Source organism: Raphanus sativus, chromosome 1 (genome assembly GCF_000801105.2).
Source record: "Raphanus sativus cultivar WK10039 chromosome 1, ASM80110v3, whole genome shotgun sequence".
Lineage (NCBI taxonomy): Eukaryota > Viridiplantae > Streptophyta > Magnoliopsida > Brassicales > Brassicaceae > Raphanus > Raphanus sativus.
Genome location: NC_079511.1, coordinates 18,685,744 through 18,710,105, shown reverse-complemented (window position 1 = coordinate 18,710,105; position 24,362 = coordinate 18,685,744). Strand labels below are relative to the sequence as shown.

The window sequence follows — 24,362 nt, the reverse complement described above, 5'->3', positions numbered from 1 at the left end:
AAAAAATAGATAATAAATTTTAATTTGATAAATGAATGTTCTATAATGGATATACTATATAATATAACATTTTTTATCAATTTAATTTTAGACTAAAAAAATTCTCATTGGATTTTCAAACCGTCACGTAAGCAAAACTATCATTCCAATTACGTAACAACTGAATAAACACTTTTTAATTAATACAAACTACATGTTATAATTTTGTTTTTTTAATTAATACAAAACTACATGTTATAAATTTTTAAATATTTTTCTTTTAATAAACAAGAAATATTGATCATTTGAATCCTTAGTGGGTATATTAATGATAAATATTTTTATAGGATTTTCAAAGGATATTTCTCTATTAGTTTCGTTATTACGTTGAAATATTTGCCATTTTCTTAAATTTCTATTGCTAATTTGGTTACTCAAGTCCATCTAACAATTAGCCCAAACAAAAGCGCATTTTGCAGGCAAGCAGAGGGAAAAACGACTTAGTTTGCAGAAACTTACAAGAGAGAGAGAGATGTCGAAGACGCTGGTGCAGCCGGTAGGGCAGAAGAGAGTTAGACTGAAAAAGCAAGGCAACCACTTCGAGATTGCTTCATTTTTGTTTTGATTATTGAACTTGTGCAGGCTCTTGATGTCTTCCGTGTGCTGCAGAAGCACTTCCCTATAAAGCGTTCTCCTATGAGGCTGCGTCTCACTGTTCCTGTTCAAAGCTAAAAGAATGGGACACTTCTCTTGTCTCCCAAGAAGAATCTGGAACTCAGATGTCCACTGTAATGATTGTATTGCTTTGAGCAGTTTTTTTTCTCTAATCCTGCTCTGATTGTGTTGATACATTCTTGTGCAGGTGTGTGAGATGGAACCGGGACTATTCCGAGAATGTGATTCCCTTGTGAGGAATATGCAGGGGAGATTAAAGATACTCGCTGTATCAGTTCATGCTGAAGGTGACACAAGCATGGATCATTACGATGAGCATGATGATATGGTATTGCAGACCAACAAGCCCTTGTTGCCTACTGAGAGTGAGACAGATCCCGTCGTTGAACTTAGCAAGAAAAATGCAGAAGCAAGAGATGGGTACAGGTACAGAAGGAGAAGGAAAAGGAACCAGGTGCAGCACTTGCAACACGTTCGTTGGGGAAGCTAAGCAACACAGAGAGCATTGTAAGAGTGATTTGCACAAACACAACTTGAAGCCTAAGACTCGTAAACTGCTCCCTCTTACTGCTGAAGAATGCGTGCCTGAGATTGATATCGACGACTCCAAAGCAGATTTGAAAGACTACTCTTTTGAAATTTACAGATTTTTAATTTTAGTGCCGTCTTTGTTGTACGTTTGATGCTAAATGCAATATCTGGTAGTCGTATGAATACACAAAAGCTGATAAACTGGGTTTCCCTATAATACATGCAATGAATTTTGAATCAGTTTGGATAAGACAACGAAACTGGAGGTTTACACTGTTTTGGTCGAGAGATGGAAACACATGATCCACTGCTACTACGTTGTCAGAATTTAGGAAAGTTTTGTTAACACATCGAAGACGAAATAAATTGAAGGATATAGCACATGATCCATTGCCTCCATGATGAGCAGGTTACTGGTGTCGGTCTTCTATGCAATCCTTGTTGGAGCTTCTGGATAGAAAATTGAATGTACTTATTTCTGATCATAACCAATTTGCGTAGGAATAAAATTACTCGGAGTACTTGTGAAATGCTGCCTCAATTTTTGTTGGACTTGCAAAGGATGCCTAATCCTTGGAGCATAGTAGTTTTGGTCAGTTGACTCTTTTTAATGCGTTTCATGATCATAGGAAGAGCTACTTGATAGTCTTACATGAGCAGATTCTTTGTGTACTCTTTTGTAGTGCATATACGAAGCTGGGAAGTTTGATAAACTTTGATTGCTAGACATATTCTGTGAGACACTTGACCCAGAAGCACGTTACTTGAGGACGTACCAGTGTTATCAGACGGGTTCTGTGCAAGCTTTGGTGAGTTGTGCTGTAAGGAGGAAGGGTGAAATTTTCCCCTCACACAATATTAGCCAAGTATTATTTTAAATTTAGGGACCGCACATACTTTTGTCTTGTGGATCTGTTCAGATGGCATCTCTGTTGCCAAATCTTTTTTTTAAGAAAAGTACTGAAGCTCTTGAACTCAATTTTTTCTACAGGGATCTTTCACCTGCACAGTTATCTAGCTTGTTGAAAAGCTGGGAAAGACTGACTGCGGAGTTCAGTGAGGTAATCATTAACTAAAATTTATCAAGTTTTAACCATTGCTCTTGACTTGCATATTCTGTATGTGGTTTTTAATTCATCTGTCTCTAAAAGAACTTATTTCGTTTTCTTGTTAGTGTCTCTTTCATTTCCTTGAGCTAGAGCAACACTCGGAATCTTTTTGGATATCTGAAAGATGTTACTTGTTTGGTTGTCTTTGCTGTTAGATTAATGACAAAGTAATGGAATTGCATCCGTTCATGAGAACTGTGGAAGCAGCTGGTCAGAGACCAGGAATCCCTACCAGCCCAAAGTTAGTCTCTGTATATTGTTGTCTATTTAATATAAAGACCATGTATGAGTTTAGAGTTTCTCATTTTTCAAATTCCCGGCTTTTCTCCTGTAGATCTGTTTGAAAAGTTAGTCTTAACCAGTCGTTAAGTAATCTTACGTATACACTAAGTAAAAAGGTTTCACTTTGATGTGACAGAAAGCATGCATCCCGGAGCCATTGAAAGCTTGAAAAGGAGCTTAAAGCCATGGCCGATAAGGTTTCCGCAGTCATAGAATTCATGCTAAGGTGAACTTTACCTCCCATTGTCGCCTAAGATGTTATGTACGCGTAGTTGGATTTTACTTGCTCTTGATTTGACTGCCGTAAATGGAAATATGTCACCTAAGCTATTTTGTATGTGTTTTCCGAACTAAACATAGCCTTTTTGTATGGGTCAGGGAATATATGAAGGCAGTTGAGACTGTTCCTTTCCATGAAATTTTATGTTTCAAGAATGCTGATAAACTTCTTTTTTTTTGTGAATATTTATAAACTTCAATCTGTAAGTCTTCAGCATTCTAATTCCTCTTGGATTCACCTATACATCCACTACTTGGAAGTTATGTAATAGTTAATCAATTATCATATGCTGCTCCTGTTGCGTCATTCTCATCAACATAAAGCATCTATTCAAATGATTCCTATAGCCATTACGTATGGATTTCGTCCTCTCTTTTTCCCCTTGATCTCATGTCTATATATCGGATTTAGGCTTTGCTTGGAGACCCGAGAGGCAGGATCCAATCAGATCTAATAGAATCTCACAATATCCTCCACTGTATGTGCTGCAGCCAAAGAGGCACAACTCTGTTGCCTTCCATGCACGATACATCGATTTTGTGAGTCCCTTACTTCATTACATGAGTTTACATTATCTTTTGTCTCGATGTGTGTGTTACAACGAAAAATTTTGTGGTAATTAATTAACTAGGTACACGCTGGCGCAAGAGCATGCTGATGTTATCAACCTCCATGACTGGTACCAATCTTTCAAGAGGATACTTTCTCCCCGGAATAGCAAAGCAAAGACAACTTCAAAATCAAAGAAACAGAAAGATAGATGCGAAGAACCAGAACCACCTGCTGAAGCTTCAATTCAGTATCCTTTTTCTGTATTCGCATCGTCTTTCGAAACAATGCTCACTAATAGTTATTCATAAGAGTGCAGGAAGTGGAATCGGTGGTAACATCGACGTACATCCGTGTTTATTCGTTCATTTTTTGCAGGGGCATTTACATAAACGTTTTTTTCCTTAACACTGTGTTTCCAACAGAGCTCGATTTTGTAGAGCTGTAATGGAGCTTCAGATTGCTGGACTTATTCGCATGCCTTCAAAAAGACGTCCTGATTTTGTGCAAAGAGTGGCCTTTAGGGGCTGACTGGTTTTTCCGCTACTACCCGCAAACACAGCTTTTGCGGTTCGTAGCGGTTGTTGGCATTTTCGAAACAATCACAAAAACGCTACAAATTGCTTCAAACCGCTTCAAACCTCTTAAAATCAAAAGCTGGTTCCAGCAAGCGTTTACGGTTGCGTGCGGTTGCGGGAGGATAAATTTTTTTCTTTAAAAACAGAATAAATAAAAACAATACTAAAAATATCTAATAAAAATTTAAATTGAAACAATAGAAATTGTCAAATATATTTCAATATATATTATAAAAATTTAAAACCAAAATATTTTTTATAAGTTTTTAAAATTTAATAATATGATTTTATAAATATAAATATTATATTTATTGTATTATTATAATTTTTAATATTTTTATAATTATACAAAATGTAAATATTGTTAAATTATTATTTAACAAATATTTTGTTTGGTAGTTTACCAGTCATAAAAGTCCCGCAAACACAACAATTTCTAACCGTTGTATCAGTCGTACATATCTCTAGAAAGCACTTAAAATCGCAACCATCCGCAACCGCAAACTCCCGCAACCGCAATCGCAACCGCTGCAGTTATACCAGTCAAGCCTTAGTACTTGAGAATAGTTTTCAATACTTCGATTATAAGCCTACTTATACTATATAGTTTTCAGTACTTCCACATGGAATCTAAGAGCATGTTTATCCCTCATACCCACTTGGGTTTTTTTTTTTTTTTTTTTTTTTCTTTTGGCCGATTTAAAAAAAAAAAAATTAAAATGCACCATTCGCGGGCCAACACCTGTCGGTGGGGCCCACGAACAGTGAACAAACCCAACAGCATATGTTTTTTCCTTGGCGACTTTTAACTCATGTTTCTTCAATTTTGTGGACCCCACAGTCTACTTTTTCCCTTGAAACCCTTTTAAGCAGGGGCGAACCCACTTGAAAGGTTGTGGGGTCAATTGACACCGCAAAAATAGTATAAGTTTCTGTTTGTATGCTATTTTTCATTATGAAACTGTGGCTCAGTGGTTGGAAATGGCACTACTGAACCCACAAATACTGGGTTCGACTCAACCAGTCAACACATTTTAATATTTTTTTTATATTGTGAACCCACATAAATTTTTTGCTGGGACCGCCACTGCTTCTAATATACCTGCAATAAACATGGTCTAAGAGATGTGTGTGAGGTTTTTTTAATTGCTTTTCTTATGTGGGTTCACATACAATTAAAGGTATAATTATTATGAACATAGACGAGATCTTATTCTAACAAGTAATCAACCAATACTATGTTCAAATTGTTTTTACCTTTTTGTTTTAACAGAACAACAAGATCAATTAGAATTACAAGATCAAAGGATATGGTTATTTTTATCTAATATAAGAGAAGTACAGTAACATAATTTTTTTGTTTAGTGTTATAATAATGCAACATATCAAAGTCTTATTAAAGTAGTTAAAATTCTCTAGAAATATACAGAATCGGTTAACATCATGCATTGTCGATTGTTGTTGGTTTTTCCTCAATATCTTCTGTTGGAAAAAACAATCATTAACCATAAACACGTAAAATCTGCCAACAACTAGAAACTAAACCAACTTCTTCGATACGTATAAATTGCGAATCAAATTCAAATTGAAGATAATCAAAATCAAAACAAAGAAACACACAACAACAAAAAATGACTAGATCCATCTATTTGTGTATCTCCGTCTTCTTATTCATTTCTTGGATTCCAAAGCTAATCACAAGCTACCCTCTCTCCACAAAATCAAGATGGATCGTGGACGAGAAAGGCCAAAGAGTGAAGCTAGCCTGCGTGAACTGGCCGGCGCATCTCCAGCCCGCGGTGGCTGAAGGGCTAAGCAAACAACCATTAGACTCCATTTCCAAGAAGATTGTCTCAATGGGATTTAACTGCGTTAGGCTCACTTGGCCTCTTGATTTGATGACTAATGACACATTGGCTCTTAAAGTTACCGTCAAACAGTCTTTTGAAAGGTTGAATCTGCTTGATGATGTTCTTGGCATTCAAACTCACAACCCCAAAATCCTTAACCTTCCCATATTCAATGCATTCCAGGTAAAATATTTGGGTATGGCATTGGTTTAATTGATACAATATAAAGCGGTGTGTTTCAATAGTGCTGCAAGGACGGACCTAGATGTTTTCTAAGTCCACCTCTGGCTAGCTATAATTAATTCGAAACAATAGCAAAAATCAACCAAACCAAAGTAAATGAAACATTTTCGATGGAATCCCAATATAATGGAACTCTCTATATATATATAAATATGTTTATTTTGCTTATTGTTATCAGGAAGTGGTATCGAACCTTGGACAAAACGGAGTGATGGTGATACTAGACAACCACTTGACAACGCCAGGATGGTGTTGCAGCGACAACGACCTCGACGCTTTCTTCGAATACCCTAACTTTGATCCCGCCATCTGGGCCAAGGGATTGAGCAAGATGGCTACTCTTTTCCGCAATGTCACTAATGTCGTTGGCATGAGCCTTAGGAACGAACCACGTGGCACCAGAGATTTCCCTGACCTCTGGTTCAGGTACGCATTCCAAATTACTAATATTGCATTTAGAGTATAACCAAGTATGCAACACATGAAAATATTTGAAATGACTATTTAAGTAAATGTGTTTGTACCTTTTGTAGTATTTTCATTTTTCACTAGGTTTTTTTAAAAAAATTGCTAAGTTCACTATTTTCTTTAGAGTTTGGATAAAATTCATAATACATACAGACATAAGCTAGGAGCCTAGGCTTCACCTATACAATGTCAAAAGACCACATATATATAAGAAAAACAAGTACATGCATGCATGCATATTAACTTGTAAATGGCTACGTGAAGGTACATGCCAAAAGGAGGAGAAGCAGTACACGCCGCAAACCCTGAAGTATTAGTCATCCTCTCCGGCATCGACTACGACACAAACCTCTCTTTCCTCCGTGACCGTTTCTTCAACGTCAGCTTCACTAACAAACTCGTCTTCGAGCAACATTGGTACAGCTTCTCCGACGGCCGAGACTCGTGGAAGAAACACAACTCTAACGATTTTTGCGCAAAAATCATCGAAAAAGTCACACATAACGGAGGATTCTTGATGAGTAGAGGCTTTCCTTTGTTCTTGACTGAGTTTGGGGCTAACCTGAGAAGCGGTGACGTTAGCGGAAACCGGTATATGAATTGTCTGGTGGCTTGGGCTGCGGAGAATGATTTGGATTGGGCGGTTTGGGCGTTAACCGGAGATTATTATTTGAGAACCGGTCAAAAACATGTGGTTGAGACTTTTGGCGTTTTGGATCCTAACTGGAAAGAGGTCGCCAACTCTACTTACTTGCAGAAACTCTCCGGAATTCAACTTCCAGTTAGAGGTCAGACTTCTCTTTTTCTCCTCTCTCTATATATACTTTAGAAAGAAAATGGTATAATATAAAATGCGGCTTTGGAGTTAAAAAAACTATAATTATAACCCAAAATTATGAAAAATGAACTCATCATATATATATATATATATATTTTGGATCCTAAAATATATATAATGTTAGATTATAAGTTAGACCTCGAATTTTCAAAGATAATTCTGAATCTGACCAAAAAGACACGTACATAATCCTGAGTTTTCTTAATTTATATTTAATTTTAATTTCTTAAGTTAATAAACATCCAAATAAAATGTTTAGGTTTGGATCTTAATATATATACCTCTTATGGTGATATTTGTTTTTGGATTACCAAGATTGTGTCCATACATATGCCCCCCCCCCCCCCCCCCCCCCCCCCTTCAATGGTATATTTTTCGTACCACTAGTGCTTTTTGTTCTAAAATCTCCTAACTGGACTCAAAAAATAATAATTGCCATACAAGTATTGTGTAAGTTCTATATCAAGACCGTGAATGTCCAACTAATTTTGTGAACATGAATATTTTAAAGTCTAAATATATAGAACTTTGCATATATGTAGGACCCGGTCTACAATCCAAAAAACTTCTCTTCCACCCATCAACGGGCCTTTGCGTCACCAGTAATCTCTCAAACAATTTACCAACACTTCGATTGGAACAATGCCGTAAAGCCGAGCCGTCGACCTTTGATCCTAGTGAAGGTATTCTTTGGAGTAACAAAATGTGCGTCGAGGCTCCAGATGCTGTTGGACAGAAGGTGAAACTTGGAGTTGGCACAAAGTGCTCTAAGTTGGGACAAACCTCAGCCACTCACATGCATTTGTCGTTTAAGACAACCAGTAATGGTTCGTTGCTATGTCTTGATGTGGATGAACGTGACAACAGCATCGTCGCTAAACCTTGCAAGTGTTTGACCAAGGATGCTTCTTGTGACCCAGCGAGCCAATGGTTCAAAGTTCTTTAAATTATGTTTGTTTTCTTTATAAAAAGATCATGTTCTTTATGTTTATACTCGGGACAATATATATGTAATCAAGATTATGATCGAGCATGTTCTGATGTTCATATTAATTTCTTAAATTGAAAAATAAAATTTCAATATTGAAACTTTGTGTCAAAATAGTCAGGGATATCATAGTCAAATGGTAAGGAAAGAGGTTCAGACGCTGTTCAACCTATTTTATGGATCTATGTTTACGGCTCATACCCGTAGAGAGGGATTATCCATGGCTTGTATTTCCTTTTGCCGATTAGTCTACATTTTTTGATAAGCATGAGATATTCCAGGTTAATAAAAAGAAAAAAAAATTGTGTCAAAATACCCAACTATTCTTGCAATAGTATTGGTCTACTATGAGTAAAACAAAGTAGGCTCAGTGTTGAAGAAACTGAGGCCCATATTAGTAGTTACGTGAAATCTTAAACTCGCCACGTGTCAGTCAACTTAGCCACTGAGAATTCTCCAGATTATGTGAGTCATCTGACAAGTCTACGGTCTGAATAAAAGAACTGTTGGAAAATCAACCAGAACACTGACAAAAATATGATAAGCCTTAGGTTTCAACCAAGCACCGCCGGTGTTCTGTCGGCGTCAGTCAGCCGCGCCGGATTTATCAAGCGGTGCGGTTTGACTAAACCGAGAAGAACCGCCCGGTTCGGAACGATGGCTTTGGCGGCTGCTCCTCTCGAAATCTGCGTCAAAGCTTCCATCACCACACCCAACAAGCTCGGAGACTGTTAGTTCTCTCTCTCTCTTGACTGAAACTTTAAAATGTAGATGATAAAGTTTTATTCATCTTTTGCTCAATTGTCCCTTGCAGATAGATACTTAAAAAGCATTTTGTGTTTTAACGTAATTGGTGCTTAGACTGTTTCTTAGTTTAGAAATCTGAAACTATATCAAAAAATGGTATATAATAAAAAAACGCAAACTTGATTGCTTTTATGTCTACTATTACTCCATGAGTTGAGTAAATGCATAATTTATGTTGTTGGTAGGCCCTTTTTGCCAAAGGGTGTTGCTGACCATGGAGGAGAAACATGTAACGTATGACATGAAAATGGTAGATTTGAGTAACAAGCCAGAGTGGTGAGTTCTTGGGGGTCTCCTCTTAATGCTTTTTGGAGTTCACATTGGTTCCTGATTACTTTTTCTCAATGTGTTGTTAATCCTTGTTTAATGTTTTTCCAGGTTCTTGCAAATTAGTGCAGAAGGTAAAGTCCCAGTGGTGAAGTTTGATGGGAAATGGGTTCCGGATTCTGATGTCATAACACAAGCTTTGGAAGACAAGTACCCTGAGCCTCCTCTAACAACCCCACCCGAAAAGTCTTCAGTGTAATTTCTCAGTCCCTATGTTGTGTACCTAATGGTTTCCTTGGCTGAAAATTTGCATCTTCCAGTTTTAGTAACTTCTAATTTATCCCCGCAGTGAGTCCAAGATCTTCTCCACGTTTATCGGTTTTCTTAAGAGCAAAGATTCAGGAGATGGAACTGAGCAAGCTTTACTGAATGAGCTTAGTACATTCAACGACTATCTCAAAGAAAATGTAAGCTCTTTCTGTCTTGATCTCTTCCATAACTTAGTCTTCGATTATGTGTTACATCTTTGATTACTTCCTTAACTATGAAGGGACCTAACATAAACAGAGAGAAGATTTCAGCAGCAGACTTGTCCTTGGCGCCTAAGTTATACCACATGAAGATTGCACTTGGACATTTCAAGAACTGGTCTGTTCCAGATTCACTTCCTTCTCTCAAATCCTACATGGAGGTAATAAGGCCCTTTTAATTCCTCTTGCGATCAGTTTCTTCTCATTCGGTTTAACTAATTACCACACTCGGATGATGATGGTTTTGTTACAGAATGTGTTCTCGAGGGAATCGTTCAAGAAAACAGAGGCGCAGACAGAGGATGTAATTGCTGGTTGGAGACCAAAGGTGATGGGTTAAAGAGCAAAAAAATGGTTTAGATGTTGGCCTCATCACTCAAGTCAAGAGATCCATCAATCTTCTCTCTTGCTTCCTTCTAGTACAATGTAAAAACACAATAATAATAATAATCAAATCTTCTTCAAGTGTTGTTAACAATAAGTGTGGCGCGCCAGAGCAATAAACACAGACTATACAGTGAATGAAAACTATATTGCAATCGTCTGTGCTAGGCCGGGGCATAATTAACCATAACCGAAACCCGATCCTTAACCCGATCCGAATTGTCGGTACCGGTACGGTAACGGTTCTGGCGAAATACCCGGTTGGGTGCTACATTTCCAATAATTTGGACATCGGGTCGGTTCGGTAGAGAACCATGGTCCACATTAATAACCGTTGGAAACCGATATTATATGTTTAATAATTATGTTGGTGTAATTCATTAGTTCCGAGAAGAATTCCTTGACTTTTCCTCCTCTTCGGCCCTTCCTCTTCCTCTACGGTTTGGCGAACCCTAATTCCCAAACGAAACTCCTCGAGATCCAATCACGCATGCGCTGCAAAAGCTTCAAAATGGCCACTATAAATATCCCAATCTTTCAGTCTTGTGCTCCATCCGCAACCTCTAACAATCAATCACAGGTTGGTATCCTCTAAGTTTGAAATCGATACGAAATTTTGTGTGTTCATCTATTAAGTTTTGATATTCACGGATTATATCATTTACAAGTGTGGGATAGCTTTGTTTAGGCATCGATTACGATTTATACCTTTAGCATTTGGTTTCAAAATCGAGTACAGTTTATAGCTTTGATCAATTTAGTTTTGGAATATTTATAAGATAGTTTATTAATTTAATTTCTTCTTTGTTATGTGTATCTGTGTGTGATTTCTAAACTGTTTATTTTTCTTGTTCTTGCGCAGATGGATTCAAATTCTTCTCTTGGTCGAGGAACTTGTAGCAAAGATGATGAGAGAGACTTGCAAACTCCAGACAGTAACCGAGTGAAAAGGAATGCTTCTCAAGCAAGTCAAGCTTAAAGGATTCTCCCAGCAAGATCAGACATGTGGCTGCATTTCACAAGGACTAAGGAGGACAGAGACAGGTGCTTATGCAACTACTGCAGAAGGATTTCTCCTGTATCACCTCATCAGGGACATCAAACCTGAGGAAGCATCATGAAATTTGCAAGGAACATAAGGCGTGGAAAGCTGGCCAAGCTGATAAACAGGATGTTATTGACAAGGAAGGAAAGCTGAAGAAGGCAAAATTCACGGATTCTATATTTAGAGAAGCAACAAACGAGATGCTTATTTTAGGACAACTGCCTTTAGGATTTGTTGAAGGCGTGGCTTGGAAGCATTTCTGTAACAAGGTTAGCTTAAATACTTCTTATATATGTTGTTCATCTAGTGTTTCATTTTCTTATAATTAATGTGGTGTGATTTGATTTTTTTGTAGGCAAACTACACCTCCTCATTCAAGAAGATCAGCGAGAAAAGACATTGTCAAGATATACAATGAAAAGAAAGAGGCACTGAAGAAATGGTTCTCATGCAATAAACAACGAGTGTCTATCACTACTGATATTTGGGTTTCGCAAACAACAGGTAATAACTTTAATCAATATGCAGCTTATAGTTTGATCATTATACATTAACCAATATACAGTTTTTGCATAACTTGTTAGATATTAATCTCTCTGTATCTTCTTTGCAGGCGCTAGTTATATGGTTGTCACTGCGCATTTCATTGATGAGTACTGGAGTTAAACAAGCTGATCATAGGATTCAAGCACATCACAGATCACAAAGGTCGGACCATTGCTTCTGTTTTGCTAGAATGTTTGGCTGAATGGAGAATCGAGAAGGTGTTCTGTATAACAGTAGACAATGCTTCTGCTAATAGTACTGCTCTGAGGAAGTTTCATTCTGCATTTGCCTTAGTTTCTGACCAGGCTTTTGTGTTAGATGGTGAGTTCTTGCACATGAGGTGTAGTGCGCATATAATTAACTTGATTGTCAGAGATGGAATGGCTGAGGTAGATCACAGCGTGGCTGCAATTAGGAATGGTATCTCCTATTTCAGGTCATACACAAACAAGCTAAGGTCCTTTGAGTGTAAGGTCGATTCAGGCAAGATTACAAGAGGCAGCTTACCTTTGGATGTCAAGACAAGATGGAACTCCACCTACCTGATGCTGACAACAGCCACTAAGTTCAAGGTGGCACTTGACAAGATGGAGGCGGAAGACAGGTTATACAACGACTATTTCTGCGAGATAGAGAATGGAGCAAAGAGGATCGGTCCTCCTCAGCTTAAGGATTGGAAAACCATTGATAAGCTATGCCAGTTCCTCATGATCTTCTACAACTCTACACTGGTGGCATCAGCTTCAACCTCTCTCAACGCGCACAAATGCTATGGTGAGATAGTGACGATAGCAACCGATCTGATAGGTCTCAGCAGCAGTCCAGATCCTGATTTGAAGTCTAAGGCGTCTGAGATGTACAAGAATTTTGACAAGTATTGGGATGGTCTCAAGAATATGAACATGATGTTGGTGGTTGCCACTGTTTTTGATCCTTCCAACAAGCTGGAGCTTGCAAAGATGTGTTTTGAGGAGTTGTATGGAGCAGACAGTATCGAGTACAAGGAGATGTATGACTCGTTGATTGGTGTGTTGAGAAGTTTGTTCAAGGAACACAGTGCAAGACATGGCAGCCGTGGTGATCCGGGTGACAGTTCATCTCAGTCCAAAGAGAAGCCAAAAGACCAGTGTATCGAAAAGATGGACCTAGTTGACGACTGTGCTGGTTATAGGAGGATGGATTTTAGGTACAAACAAAAGCTAAACGAGATTGGTGTTAGAGAGAAAAGGGATGAGTTGGAAACTTACCTCAGAGAAAGTATGGAGACCCGGATTTGATGTTAGGAGTGGAGTTTGATGTGCTCTCATGGTGGAGGAAAAACACTCTGAAGTTTCCTGTCCTATCTCAGATTGCTCGGGATGTTCTTGCAATGCAAGTATCATCTGTTGCTTCTGAGAGTGCTTTTAGCACTAGTGGCAGGATTCTTGACCCGCATAGGAGTTGCCTAACTCATTATATGGTGGAGGTTCTTATGTGTACTGAGCAATGGATGAAACAAGACTTGAAGATGGAGTCAAGGCAGCTTACAAATGCTCAGGTTCTGTCTGATCTTGAAGAAGCTAACAAGCTTGAAAGAGTTAAAAAAAATTTCATTTGCCATTTACTACTTTGCCTAAATGATTCTATTGAAAGCTTTTATTCTTTATTTCTTTTTACAGAGAATGAAACAGCCACAGTCCCTCAAGAAGACAAGGTTCCTGTCCCTGAAGCAGACTAAGTCAAGACTCTCAAGACTTTCAAGAAGCTCAAGCAGTACTCGTTTCCCTTTTTTGTGTTTGGATTTTGAACTTTTGCATCTGTTTCTTTAGTACTATGGTTTGTTTTTCATTTCGGTTATTGATTTCTACATTTTGAACTAGAGGAAGTTATGTTTTGGTGTTTAATTATGAATGTTTGTTTTCGGATGTGATCGGATTTATGAGTTATTTTCGGTTCAATTCAGTTTATTTCGGTTATTTACAGTTACTTTCGGTTACAAAAACCGGACTCGAACCGGAACCATTGTTCCTTTGGAACTTAGCGGATCTTGTAATGAAGTACCGATCCGATCCGAACCTGTCCCATTCCGAACCGAGACCATACTGAAAGAGTATTTTATCCGAATGGGGCGTCTAAGCTAAGACCGAAAAACCCGAAGACCCGTTTCCCTGAACCGAACCCGATCGGGGGACCGAACGCCCAGGCCTATCATATGAAACTAAACTGGACAAAACAGAAAGTAAAAGAAAACCCTGGTTAACCGAACTTGTTTGTTGCACTTGTCCCTGATCTCCTGAGTTCCGAGCCACTTCACTCCTCCCAAAAGACAAAAACAGATCCTGGGAGTGTATTTCAGAATAGAAACAGCAGATCAAATAAATAAGTTGTGTAATTAATGAATTATAGAACAAACTTTAAGAAAAAGAAGAAGAAAACAAACCTTACAAATATATAAAGGATACATAGCCTATAAGCTCGCTTGTAGTCATGGTGGAGAGGAAGCACTTACAATGGAAAACATTCAAATTCCAAACTTTTAAGCATGAAACAACAAAAAATCCAAGCTTTGTTAAGATCTCGACTTTGAAATTCAAAACATCTTTAGTTAGTTAGTTATATTTAAAGGGGAAAGAAATTTTAAATGATTTGGTGTTGCATTAAAAAGAAATTAGGAAAATACATAATTTAAAAAAATCATAGCCTAAAAATATTTCAGTAGCAGAGACTTGTAAATACTACTGAAACAGAAAGACACCTTAAAAAAGACTTTATGTTTTAAATTTTAATAGTATAGATATGTTATTTACATGGTATTCAGGATGACCACTCTGATTCAATGTAAGACAAATGATTTCCATCAAATATTTACATTGTATACACTTTCAATATATAGGGGAGTTGGTTACAACAAATACGAGATTGCCTATAATTTTTACAAAATCATATCTAACAGTGAGTATGTATTTTAAAATAATATATCAATCTACTATACTATTTTAATCGTTTTTTATTCCTCCCACATTTCTATACTATTTTTTTAAATATAAAAATATGTTATTTTTGTCAAATTTATATTTTTTGTCTATCATTTTTGTGTACATAATTGTAATATAAACTCATTTCACGCAAATATTAGACAAATATTACAAATAAATTCAATATGATTTGTTTATCATATGGTCCAAATTATTTCTCTTACATCTCATCCTCTATTATATATTATTTGTAGAGGGTTTAAATAATTTTTTTGTACACTCTAAACAATGTCATCGACATTGTCTTCGTTTTCATTGTTATATATTATTTTATATTTATAAAAGATATATACTATGTTTTGCACATAAAAACAAAATATTACATATTTTAAAATTTTGATTTTATTTAAAATATTATGGACATATATTATAATGTATATTCTGATTTATGGTTTAGTGATTTGGTTTTATGGTTTAGAGTTTAATAGTTGAGAGTTTGGGTTGTAGTATTTAGAGTCTGTGGATGTAGTTTGAATCTTATACTACTTTGATGATATATAATAAAACACTCATGTATCCAGATCAATAAACGTGTGATATAGATGGTTCTTCCTTCTTTTATATGGAATAGTTCCTAATAAATAGAAAGGATATAACCAGATCAAATGTGTCGTAAATATTAGTTTGAGCAATTCTCTCAAATAGATCATTTTTAAGTTTTTGAGTTTCAAATACAAAATGAGCAACATAGATTTTATTAAAGAGACAAAAGAATTTTAAACCCTAGATAAAAAATAATAATTTTTATATAGTTTCGGAATATATGTTTTCAAATTCAAACATTTTATAAAAAAATTTTAAAATTTTTTTCAGAAATTTTCTTTTTTTAAATTCGAAAATATGTTTTAAAAATATATTTTAATTTTATTTTTAACTTTTAATATATTTTTTTAATTTAGACCTATCCTGAAACTTCACCCCTTAACTCTAAATCATAAAATATAAATTAATTCATCATAAGAGTATAGATGTAATTTACCTCTTTATTAAAACACTAGGATAAGACATGCGCCTTGCGCATGGTGAATTTATATGAAAATTATTTAAAAAATATTGTATGAAAAAATAAAATTTATATTCTTGGTTGAATAATATTTTTGGCCCTGAAATAAATTTCTTAAAACTTTTTTTTGTTAATTACACAATTTGTTTACTGATTAGCTGATCCTTTTTTTAAAAACATTTTAGGTCTAAAAATAAATTATCGCATAAGAACCTAACATTTAGACCGAAGAATCTCAAGCCTGTTATCCAGTTACAATGAAAATATGTCAACTCGGGTTTATATCATGATTTAGCAGTTTAAAAGTTAATTATGGTTATAAGAAATTTACATTCAAGTGTCAATCTTTTTTATCTTCAATATTTTTCTCTTTTTATGTCATTTTTTTATTTTGGTTATTGCTCTATATAAATATTGATTTGGAGTTTATTCTCATTTTGTTCTTTTTTTTTGCCTGAGATTTAGAAATGTTTAAAATTTAAAATTATTAAAAAGATATTGCATATCCTTCCTATCTTCAATATTGTTTTCTTTATATGTCAATTTTTTATTTTGGTTATTGCTCGATTTTTGGAGTTTATTCTCTTGTTCTTTTTTTTTGCATGAGATTTAGAAATGTTTAAGATTTAAAATTATTAAAGAGATTTATACTTAGGTTAAGATATGCGTTTGTTCAGAATAAATATTTATATTTATTACTTATTTTATATTCTTCTGCATATTATGAAATAATAAAAATATATCATTAAATGACTAAGAAATCCGCGCATATAAATTAAATGATCCCTCTTTTCCGCAATCATTTTAGGATAAATATATCAAAACAATCAATCTTATCTATGTATATGATGTATAATTAATTTAAATGATGTTTTTTTGTCATCAAACATACAGACTCATACTGACTTTGTACACCAAACTGGTAGCTCAGCATCCATGTGAATGACAAAAGACGATTGTTGTCTGGCACTGCGTGCTAAACGATCTGCCCTTGACTTTGCCGTCCTTGGTACATGAATAAGCTGTGAGCTATGGAAACTGCTTTGTAAGCTCCTGATGTCCTCCAGATAACTTGCAAACGCTGGCCACTCTTCTGGTTCCGAAACCATCTTCACCAATTGAGAACAATCTGTTGCAAACGTAACCTGAAACTGTCGTAAATTCTTCATACATTCCATTGCCCAAATCAATGCTTCCACCTCCGAATGAAGGGGAGACATACTTGCCCGAACATTTCGTGCCCCCATTAAACCCTCATATCCTTCCAGAGTACTAAACCAGCCTTGTCCCGAGTAAGAGTCCTTATCCTTCCACGAACCATCGGTAAAGCACCATCTTCCTGGAATTGAGGGAAGCTGATGAACTTGCGGTGGTATGGAAGATCGGATGGTCAAATCTTGGGCCGCAGCCCACATGGTAGATTCCGTCTCAGCCAGCTTTAGTGTATCCCTAGCATCAACATCCAGGTTACTGAAGACCTTGTTGTTCTTTGCTTTCCAAATGTACCATAGGATCCATGCAAACTGATGATCATTCATCTTGGGTAAGACTCTCCAGAATAAATGATCCATGTTAGCAAACAATGATTCCGAGGGGAACACATTTGGATTTGTTGGTATAATTGACAACGCCCATATTTGCCGCGCTGGAGAACATTCAAAGAATACATGATTCAAATATTCCTCAGCACTCCCACATCTGTTGCAAGTAATTTCTCCTTGCATTCTTTGGGATTTTAATTTTTTTTTGACCGCAACACACCCTGATACAATCTGCCAAAGAAAATGCTTTATTTTTGGTGGACACTTAACCTGCCAACAAAAAGCTTTCAACACCTCTACCGTCGGTCCATAGCAAGCTAGTTGTTTTTCTTTGTCGGGGTAGACCCTTTCCACCTCGTATCCTGATTTAACCATATATTTTCTATTGTTGGTGAAATGCCAGCCGTCCTTATCTTCTATACAAAACCTACTAAGAGGTGTACTTTCAATAATCTTGGCATCCAATGGATCCACCAAAGCCCTAATGGCTTGTGAGTTCCAAGTCCTAGAACCTGGAGTAATAAGAGAGTCAACCGTAAGTTCCGGGAATAAGTTGTGATGATTTTTGTTTGCAGGTCTCGGGCGAGTGGTTGGGAGCCAAGGGTCACTCCATACTGAAATAGATGAACCTGTTCCCACCCTTTTAATTAGTCCTTTGCTAACCAGAGATCTAGCTGATACGATACTCCTCCATCCATATGATGGGGAGTAAGAACAGATTGGTTCCAGGGGTGAAGCGTTCCTAAAATACCGACCCTTGAATACTCTAGCGAATAGAGTATCCGGTTTATTTATTAGACGCCAAAGTTGTTTTCCAAGCATTGCAGTATTGAAATTCAAGATATCCTTAAAACCCAAACCACCCTCCTCCTTAGGAAGGCACACCTTGTCCTATGATTTCCAATGCATGCCCTTTGTACTTCCCTCGGGACTCCATCAAAATTTTGCGACCGTACTCGTAAGCCTCTTAATAGTAGTTTTTGGTAGTCTATAACAGGACATTACATGTTTTGGTAAAGCCGTCACTACCGACTTAATGACCATTTCCTTACCTCCTTTAGTAAAGTACCGAAATGTCCACCCATTAATTCTTGTATCTAGTCGATCTTGTACGAATCCAAATACTTGTATCTTTGATCCACTTAGATTTTCTGGTAATCCCAGATATGACCCCATACCTCCTATATTCTGAATCCCCAATATATCCCTCATCTCTTGCCTCCTAGATTCCTCAATTTTATGTCCAAATTGAATTGACGATTTTTGAAAATTAATCAGTTGATCCGAGACTGCCTCATACTCCTTCAGAATCCTGAGAATAGTCTCACATTCATCCCTCTGTGCCTTACAAAAAAAGAGACTATCATCTGCAAACAGCAGTTGAGATATTGATGGGCAAGCTCTCGCTACTTTCATTCCCGTCAATTGTTTTCCTTGTTCCGCTTTCTTAATATTTACTTTCATTCCCGTCAATTGTTTTTCTTGTTCCGCTTTCTTAATATTCGCAATCAGCGCCTCTGTACACAAAATAAAGAGATATGGAGATAGTGGATCCCCTGCCTAAGACCCCTTTGTGGGGTTATAAGTCCCTTTGGTTGACCATTTAGTAAAACCCGATACTGAACCGAAGAAATACATCCATCATTAGTTTTGTCCAATGTGAATCAAAACCTAGTATGTTGAGCAGTGCTTGGATAAAATCCCATTCCACCCTATCATATGCTTTACTCATATCCGTCTTTATTGGCATATACTTATTTTGGCAAGATTTATTCGTCCTCAATCCATGAAACATCTCTTGAGCAATCAGAATATTATCTGAAATCAACCTCCCTGGTACAAAATCCGATTGTGTTTCCGATATAAGTCTTGGAAGACATATTTTTAGCCTCTCACAAAGCACTTTTGATATAATCTTGTATCCTACATTGCAGAGACTGATGGGTCTCAACTCAGTCATCCGTGTAGGTCTTTCCGTTTTTGGAATCATACAAATATTTGTAAGATTTAGCCTTGGGTCCATCTCTCCTGTGGTCAAAAAATGATTAACCAATCCCACTAGATCATCCTTTATAATATGCCAGGAAATCTGGAAAAAAGGGCGGTCATTCCATCCGGTCCCGGTGCCTTTTCTGGGTGCATCATAAATAAAGCTTGTTTCACTTCGTCCTCCGTTGCTACCCGGAGAAGACGTTGATTCATCTGAAATGAGATAGCTGGTGTTACCTCCTCCAGGAAATTATCAAAATTGAAAAGATCAGTAGTCGTGAACAGATTTCCGAAGTAATTCACGACCACCTTTTCCACTCCATTCTCATCCATTATCCAAGTACCTGCCTCATCATAAAGTCCCACAATCCTATTGCGAATCCGTCTTTGCCTTGTTAGGGCATGATAGAAGTTAGTATTTAGATCCCCCGATGAATACCACACATTTCTACTTTTCTGATGCCAATACTCCTCTTCATCCTTATATGCATCCTGCAATTTTTTAGAAACCTCAATAATCTCCTTAGAGGAGATAATTTAAATGATATTAACATAGATATATGATATATTTTTAATATGATATTTATTAAATGAGGTTTCTACTCATATGATTTTATGATTATTTACATATTTGTGTAAAAACATTTTACACCAATGAATTGTTTTTTAATGTGAGATGTTTAATAGTTTCAATAACTTATAATCATTTTAAAAACAATGAAGATTTCAAAATTAAAATATTAACTTTTCAATATATGTTCAATGCAAATATCAAAATATAATTATGTATTTTCATATGATGTATAGTTTAATTTAACGATATGAATATATATATATATATATATATATATATATATATATATATATATATATATATTTATTAACATAAACACCTATTAAAATAAAATTATTTATTTATATGGTTTTATAATCATTGTAACTTATTACATAAAAAAATTAAATATTGATCACAAAAAATTTATGTGCGACTTTTAATAGTTTAGTAATTTATAATGGATATACTATATAATATAACATTTCTTAGAAATTTAATTTTGACTAACAAAATTCTGAATGGATTTTCAAAATTAGCATTCCAATTACGTAACAACTAGGTGATTTTTCAGTGCTCATGCACAGATATAAATATTTATAAAGTAAATATACTATAATAATTAATTGCTATTTACTTTTAATTGAATATTAATTTAAACATAATTTATTTTAATAATATTATATTATTTTATTAAGACATATGATTTTAGATATTTTATATGCTGTCAGTTTTATTTTTTTACAGTCGTTTTAGTTATCATTTGGAATATATTGGTTTACATTTATTTCTTTGAATTCAATTATAATATTTTTATTTAAATATATTAAAATTTTGATCAATTTTATTATTTGCATTTAGGTTGGTTGGTTGGTTGTCTTATATATGTAAATATATTTTAGGATGATTATTTATAAATTAAGATATATTGTGCTTAAAATGAAATAAGAGAAAAACTAAAGTGTCGGATTTCAAATTAAATAAATTAATATAACGATGATATTATGAAGTCTCATGCCTACACATATAAATTTTACAAAAGAACTAAATTGTAATAGTTGATTAATATTTTATTTTCATTTCTTAATATCTTTTAATGCATCCTATAATTTATATTTATAAAACTAATTATTACCATAAAATTATATGTTTTTATTGTTTAATCTATGCTATTAGATATAAGTTGGATTAGTCGAGTTACTCATGTTGTGAGTATATTAAGTTGCATATATTCTTTCAAATTCAACTGAAATATAATTATTTTTACTATAATTAAGTCATATCAAATTATTTTTATTTATCGTTTAATGTGGATGTATTTTTATATATTTATCAATGATCAATAGGAAGTTACATTCATAAGTAACTCATATATTTTTGGAAGCTCATGAACACATATCAATATCTACAGTAATTAAAATATTTTATAAATTCTAAATAATTTTTTGACTTAGATTTATTGAATGGTAAACTGAAATTTATTATAAATAATCTTAAAAATAATCTTAAAAATCTGAATTCAAATTTGCTTTTGTATTTTGATTATGGTTATGTTGATTTCAACAAACATAAAAACATAAAATTTAAAATCAAATTTTATATTAAGAAAACATATAATTTTAATAATGATAAAATATAATATATCTACCTTGTTAAATTATATCGTTTTATTTTAATTTAAATATTTTGAAATTATTTGATCAAAAGATGTTTACTGTTAAAATATATTTTCATTTTCTAATATCTATTAAAAATAAACAGTAAAAAATTGTGAGTGTATTTGAGAAATTATATTATATAAGTAAAATATAATTTATAGATATTTTTGCTGTAATTGAAAGATATTATAGTCAAATAAATATATGGAAATAAATAAAAACATTTCAATAATACTAATTATAAACTATTTTTAGTGAATGAAACATATATATTTTTATGTTACTTAATTATTGTATGTAATCATCTAAGAAAAATATATAGATATATTAAAATATTTCTATTACTTCGAAATTGTATTGTTTAAAATAATGTTTTAAAATAAATAATATTTATTTTTCTAATATCAAGATTATCTATGTGAAATTTTCTTTTATATAATCACATTATATACAAATATATATTTTTATCAAGAAAATATAGATATAAATAAAGTATTTTATTACTTCAAAAGTATATTTTATATTATTTTTAAAAATGGAATATTACTACTTTGTGAACTTTCCTTTTTAATGAAATTATATTATATAGGCATATATTTTCGTTTTCAAATTTGCTTTTAAACTTTATAAATGTTTCCTTTTTATTATATATGTTATTTGGAAATTTTAAAAAAGGAAATTAAATAAAAAGTCAATAAAATATTTAATTGTAATAATTTTAATTCATTAAAGGTATCCGTGTAATCAACCATTACGAGAGTTAACGTGAGCGAGACACATAGGAAACTGACTTCTTAAATAATATTTTTAATAATATAATAGGGATTGAATAAACACTTTTTAATTTAATACAAAACTACATGTTATAAATTTTTAAATATTTTTCTTTTAATAAACAAGAAATATTGATCATTTGAATCCTTAGTGGGTATATTAATGATAAATATTTTTATAGGATTTTCAAAGGATATTTCTCTATTAGTTTCGTTATTACGTTGAAATATTTGCCATTTTCTTAAATTTCTATTGCTAATTTGGTTACTCAAGTCCATCTAACAATTAGCCCAAACAAAAGCGCATTTTGCAGGCAAGCAGAGGGAAAAACGACTTAGTTTGCAGAAACTTACAAGAGAGAGAGAGATGTCGAAGACGCTGGTGCAGCCGGTAGGGCAGAAGAGAGTTAGACTGAAAAAGCAAGGCAACCACTTCGAGATTGCTTCATTTTTGTTTTGATTATTGAACTTGTGCAGGCTCTTGATGTCTTCCGTGTGCTGCAGAAGCACTTCCCTATAAAGCGTTCTCCTATGAGGCTGCGTCTCACTGTTCCTGTTCAAAGCTAAAAGAATGGGACACTTCTCTTGTCTCCCAAGAAGAATCTGGAACTCAGATGTCCACTGTAATGATTGTATTGCTTTGAGCAGTTTTTTTTCTCTAATCCTGCTCTGATTGTGTTGATACATTCTTGTGCAGGTCTGTGAGATGGAACCGGGACTATTCCGAGAATGTGATTCCCTTGTGAGGAATATGCAGGGGAGATTAAAGATACTCGCTGTATCAGTTCATGCTGAAGGTGACACAAGCATGGATCATTACGATGAGCATGATGATATGGTATTGCAGACCAACAAGCCCTTGTTGCCTACTGAGAGTGAGACAGATCCCGTCGTTGAACTTAGCAAGAAAAATGCAGAAGCAAGAGATGGGTACAGGTACAGAAGGAGAAGGAAAAGGAACCAGGTGCAGCACTTGCAACACGTTCGTTGGGGAAGCTAAGCAACACAGAGAGCATTGTAAGAGTGATTTGCACAAACACAACTTGAAGCCTAAGACTCGTAAACTGCTCCCTCTTACTGCTGAAGAATGCGTGCCTGAGATTGATATCGACGACTCCAAAGCAGATTTGAAAGACTACTCTTTCTGAAATTTACAGATTTTTAATTTTAGTGCCGTCTTTGTTGTACGTTTGATGCTAAATGCAATATCTGGTAGTCGTATGAATACACAAAAGCTGATAAACTGGGTTTCCCTATAATACATGCAATGAATTTTGAATCAGTTTGGATAAGACAACGAAACTGGAGGTTTACACTGTTTTGGTCGAGAGATGGAAACACATGATCCACTGCTACTACGTTGTCAGAATTTAGGAAAGTTTTGTTAACACATCGAAGACGAAATAAATTGAAGGATATAGCACATGATCCATTGCCTCCATGATGAGCAGGTTACTGGTGTCGGTCTTCTATGCAATCCTTGTTGGAGCTTCTGGATAGAAAATTGAATGTACTTATTTCTGATCATAACCAATTTGCGTAGGAATAAAATTACTCGGAGTACTTGTGAAATGCTGCCTCAATTTTTGTTGGACTTGCAAAGGATGCCTAATCCTTGGAGCATAGTAGTTTTGGTCAGTTGACTCTTTTTAATGCGTTTCATGATCATAGGAAGAGCTACTTGATAGTCTTACATGAGCAGATTCTTTGTGTACTCTTTTGTAGTGCATATACGAAGCTGGGAAGTTTGATAAACTTTGATTGCTAGACATATTCTGTGAGACACTTGACCCAGAAGCACGTTACTTGAGGACGTACCAGTGTTATCAGACGGGTTCTGTGCAAGCTTTGGTGAGTTGTGCTGTAAGGAGGAAGGGTGAAA

The 24,362-nt window shown here is 34.8% G+C and overlaps 3 protein-coding genes, 1 long non-coding RNA gene and 2 pseudogenes across 4 annotated transcripts; all 6 read left to right on the top strand.

Moving 5' to 3' along the window:
• Nucleotides 1–511: 511 nt before the first annotated feature.
• LOC130497442 (uncharacterized) lies at nucleotides 512–2,638 on the top strand (annotated as a pseudogene).
• A 672-nt stretch (nucleotides 2,639–3,310) lies between these two features.
• LOC130495476 (uncharacterized) lies at nucleotides 3,311–3,929 on the top strand. Its single transcript, XR_008934747.1, has 3 exons — nucleotides 3,311–3,395; nucleotides 3,488–3,655; nucleotides 3,831–3,929. It is a non-coding gene; the product is annotated as an uncharacterized LOC130495476 (long non-coding RNA).
• A 1,664-nt stretch (nucleotides 3,930–5,593) lies between these two features.
• On the top strand, nucleotides 5,594–8,377 carry LOC108859367 (glycosyl hydrolase 5 family protein-like). Its single transcript, XM_056991017.1, has 4 exons — nucleotides 5,594–6,016; nucleotides 6,255–6,502; nucleotides 6,809–7,332; nucleotides 7,925–8,377. The coding sequence occupies exons 1-4, from the start codon at nucleotides 5,615–5,617 to the stop codon at nucleotides 8,326–8,328; spliced, it is 1,578 nt and encodes a 525-aa protein (XP_056846997.1). The 5' UTR covers nucleotides 5,594–5,614; the 3' UTR covers nucleotides 8,329–8,377.
• Nucleotides 8,378–8,907: 530 nt separating this feature from the next.
• LOC130498732 (glutathione S-transferase DHAR3, chloroplastic-like) lies at nucleotides 8,908–10,314 on the top strand. Its single transcript, XM_056992303.1, has 6 exons — nucleotides 8,908–9,100; nucleotides 9,363–9,453; nucleotides 9,556–9,699; nucleotides 9,794–9,911; nucleotides 9,995–10,135; nucleotides 10,228–10,314. The coding sequence occupies exons 1-6, from the start codon at nucleotides 8,908–8,910 to the stop codon at nucleotides 10,312–10,314; spliced, it is 774 nt and encodes a 257-aa protein (XP_056848283.1).
• A 997-nt stretch (nucleotides 10,315–11,311) lies between these two features.
• Nucleotides 11,312–13,226, top strand: LOC130497440 (zinc finger BED domain-containing protein RICESLEEPER 2-like). The gene is made up of 5 exons (XM_056990220.1): nucleotides 11,312–11,402; nucleotides 11,452–11,561; nucleotides 11,644–11,672; nucleotides 11,759–11,907; nucleotides 12,085–13,226. The coding sequence occupies exons 1-5, from the start codon at nucleotides 11,312–11,314 to the stop codon at nucleotides 13,224–13,226; spliced, it is 1,521 nt and encodes a 506-aa protein (XP_056846200.1).
• LOC130497439 (uncharacterized) lies at nucleotides 13,226–23,628 on the top strand (annotated as a pseudogene).
• The last annotated feature ends 734 nt before the right edge of the window (nucleotides 23,629–24,362 follow it).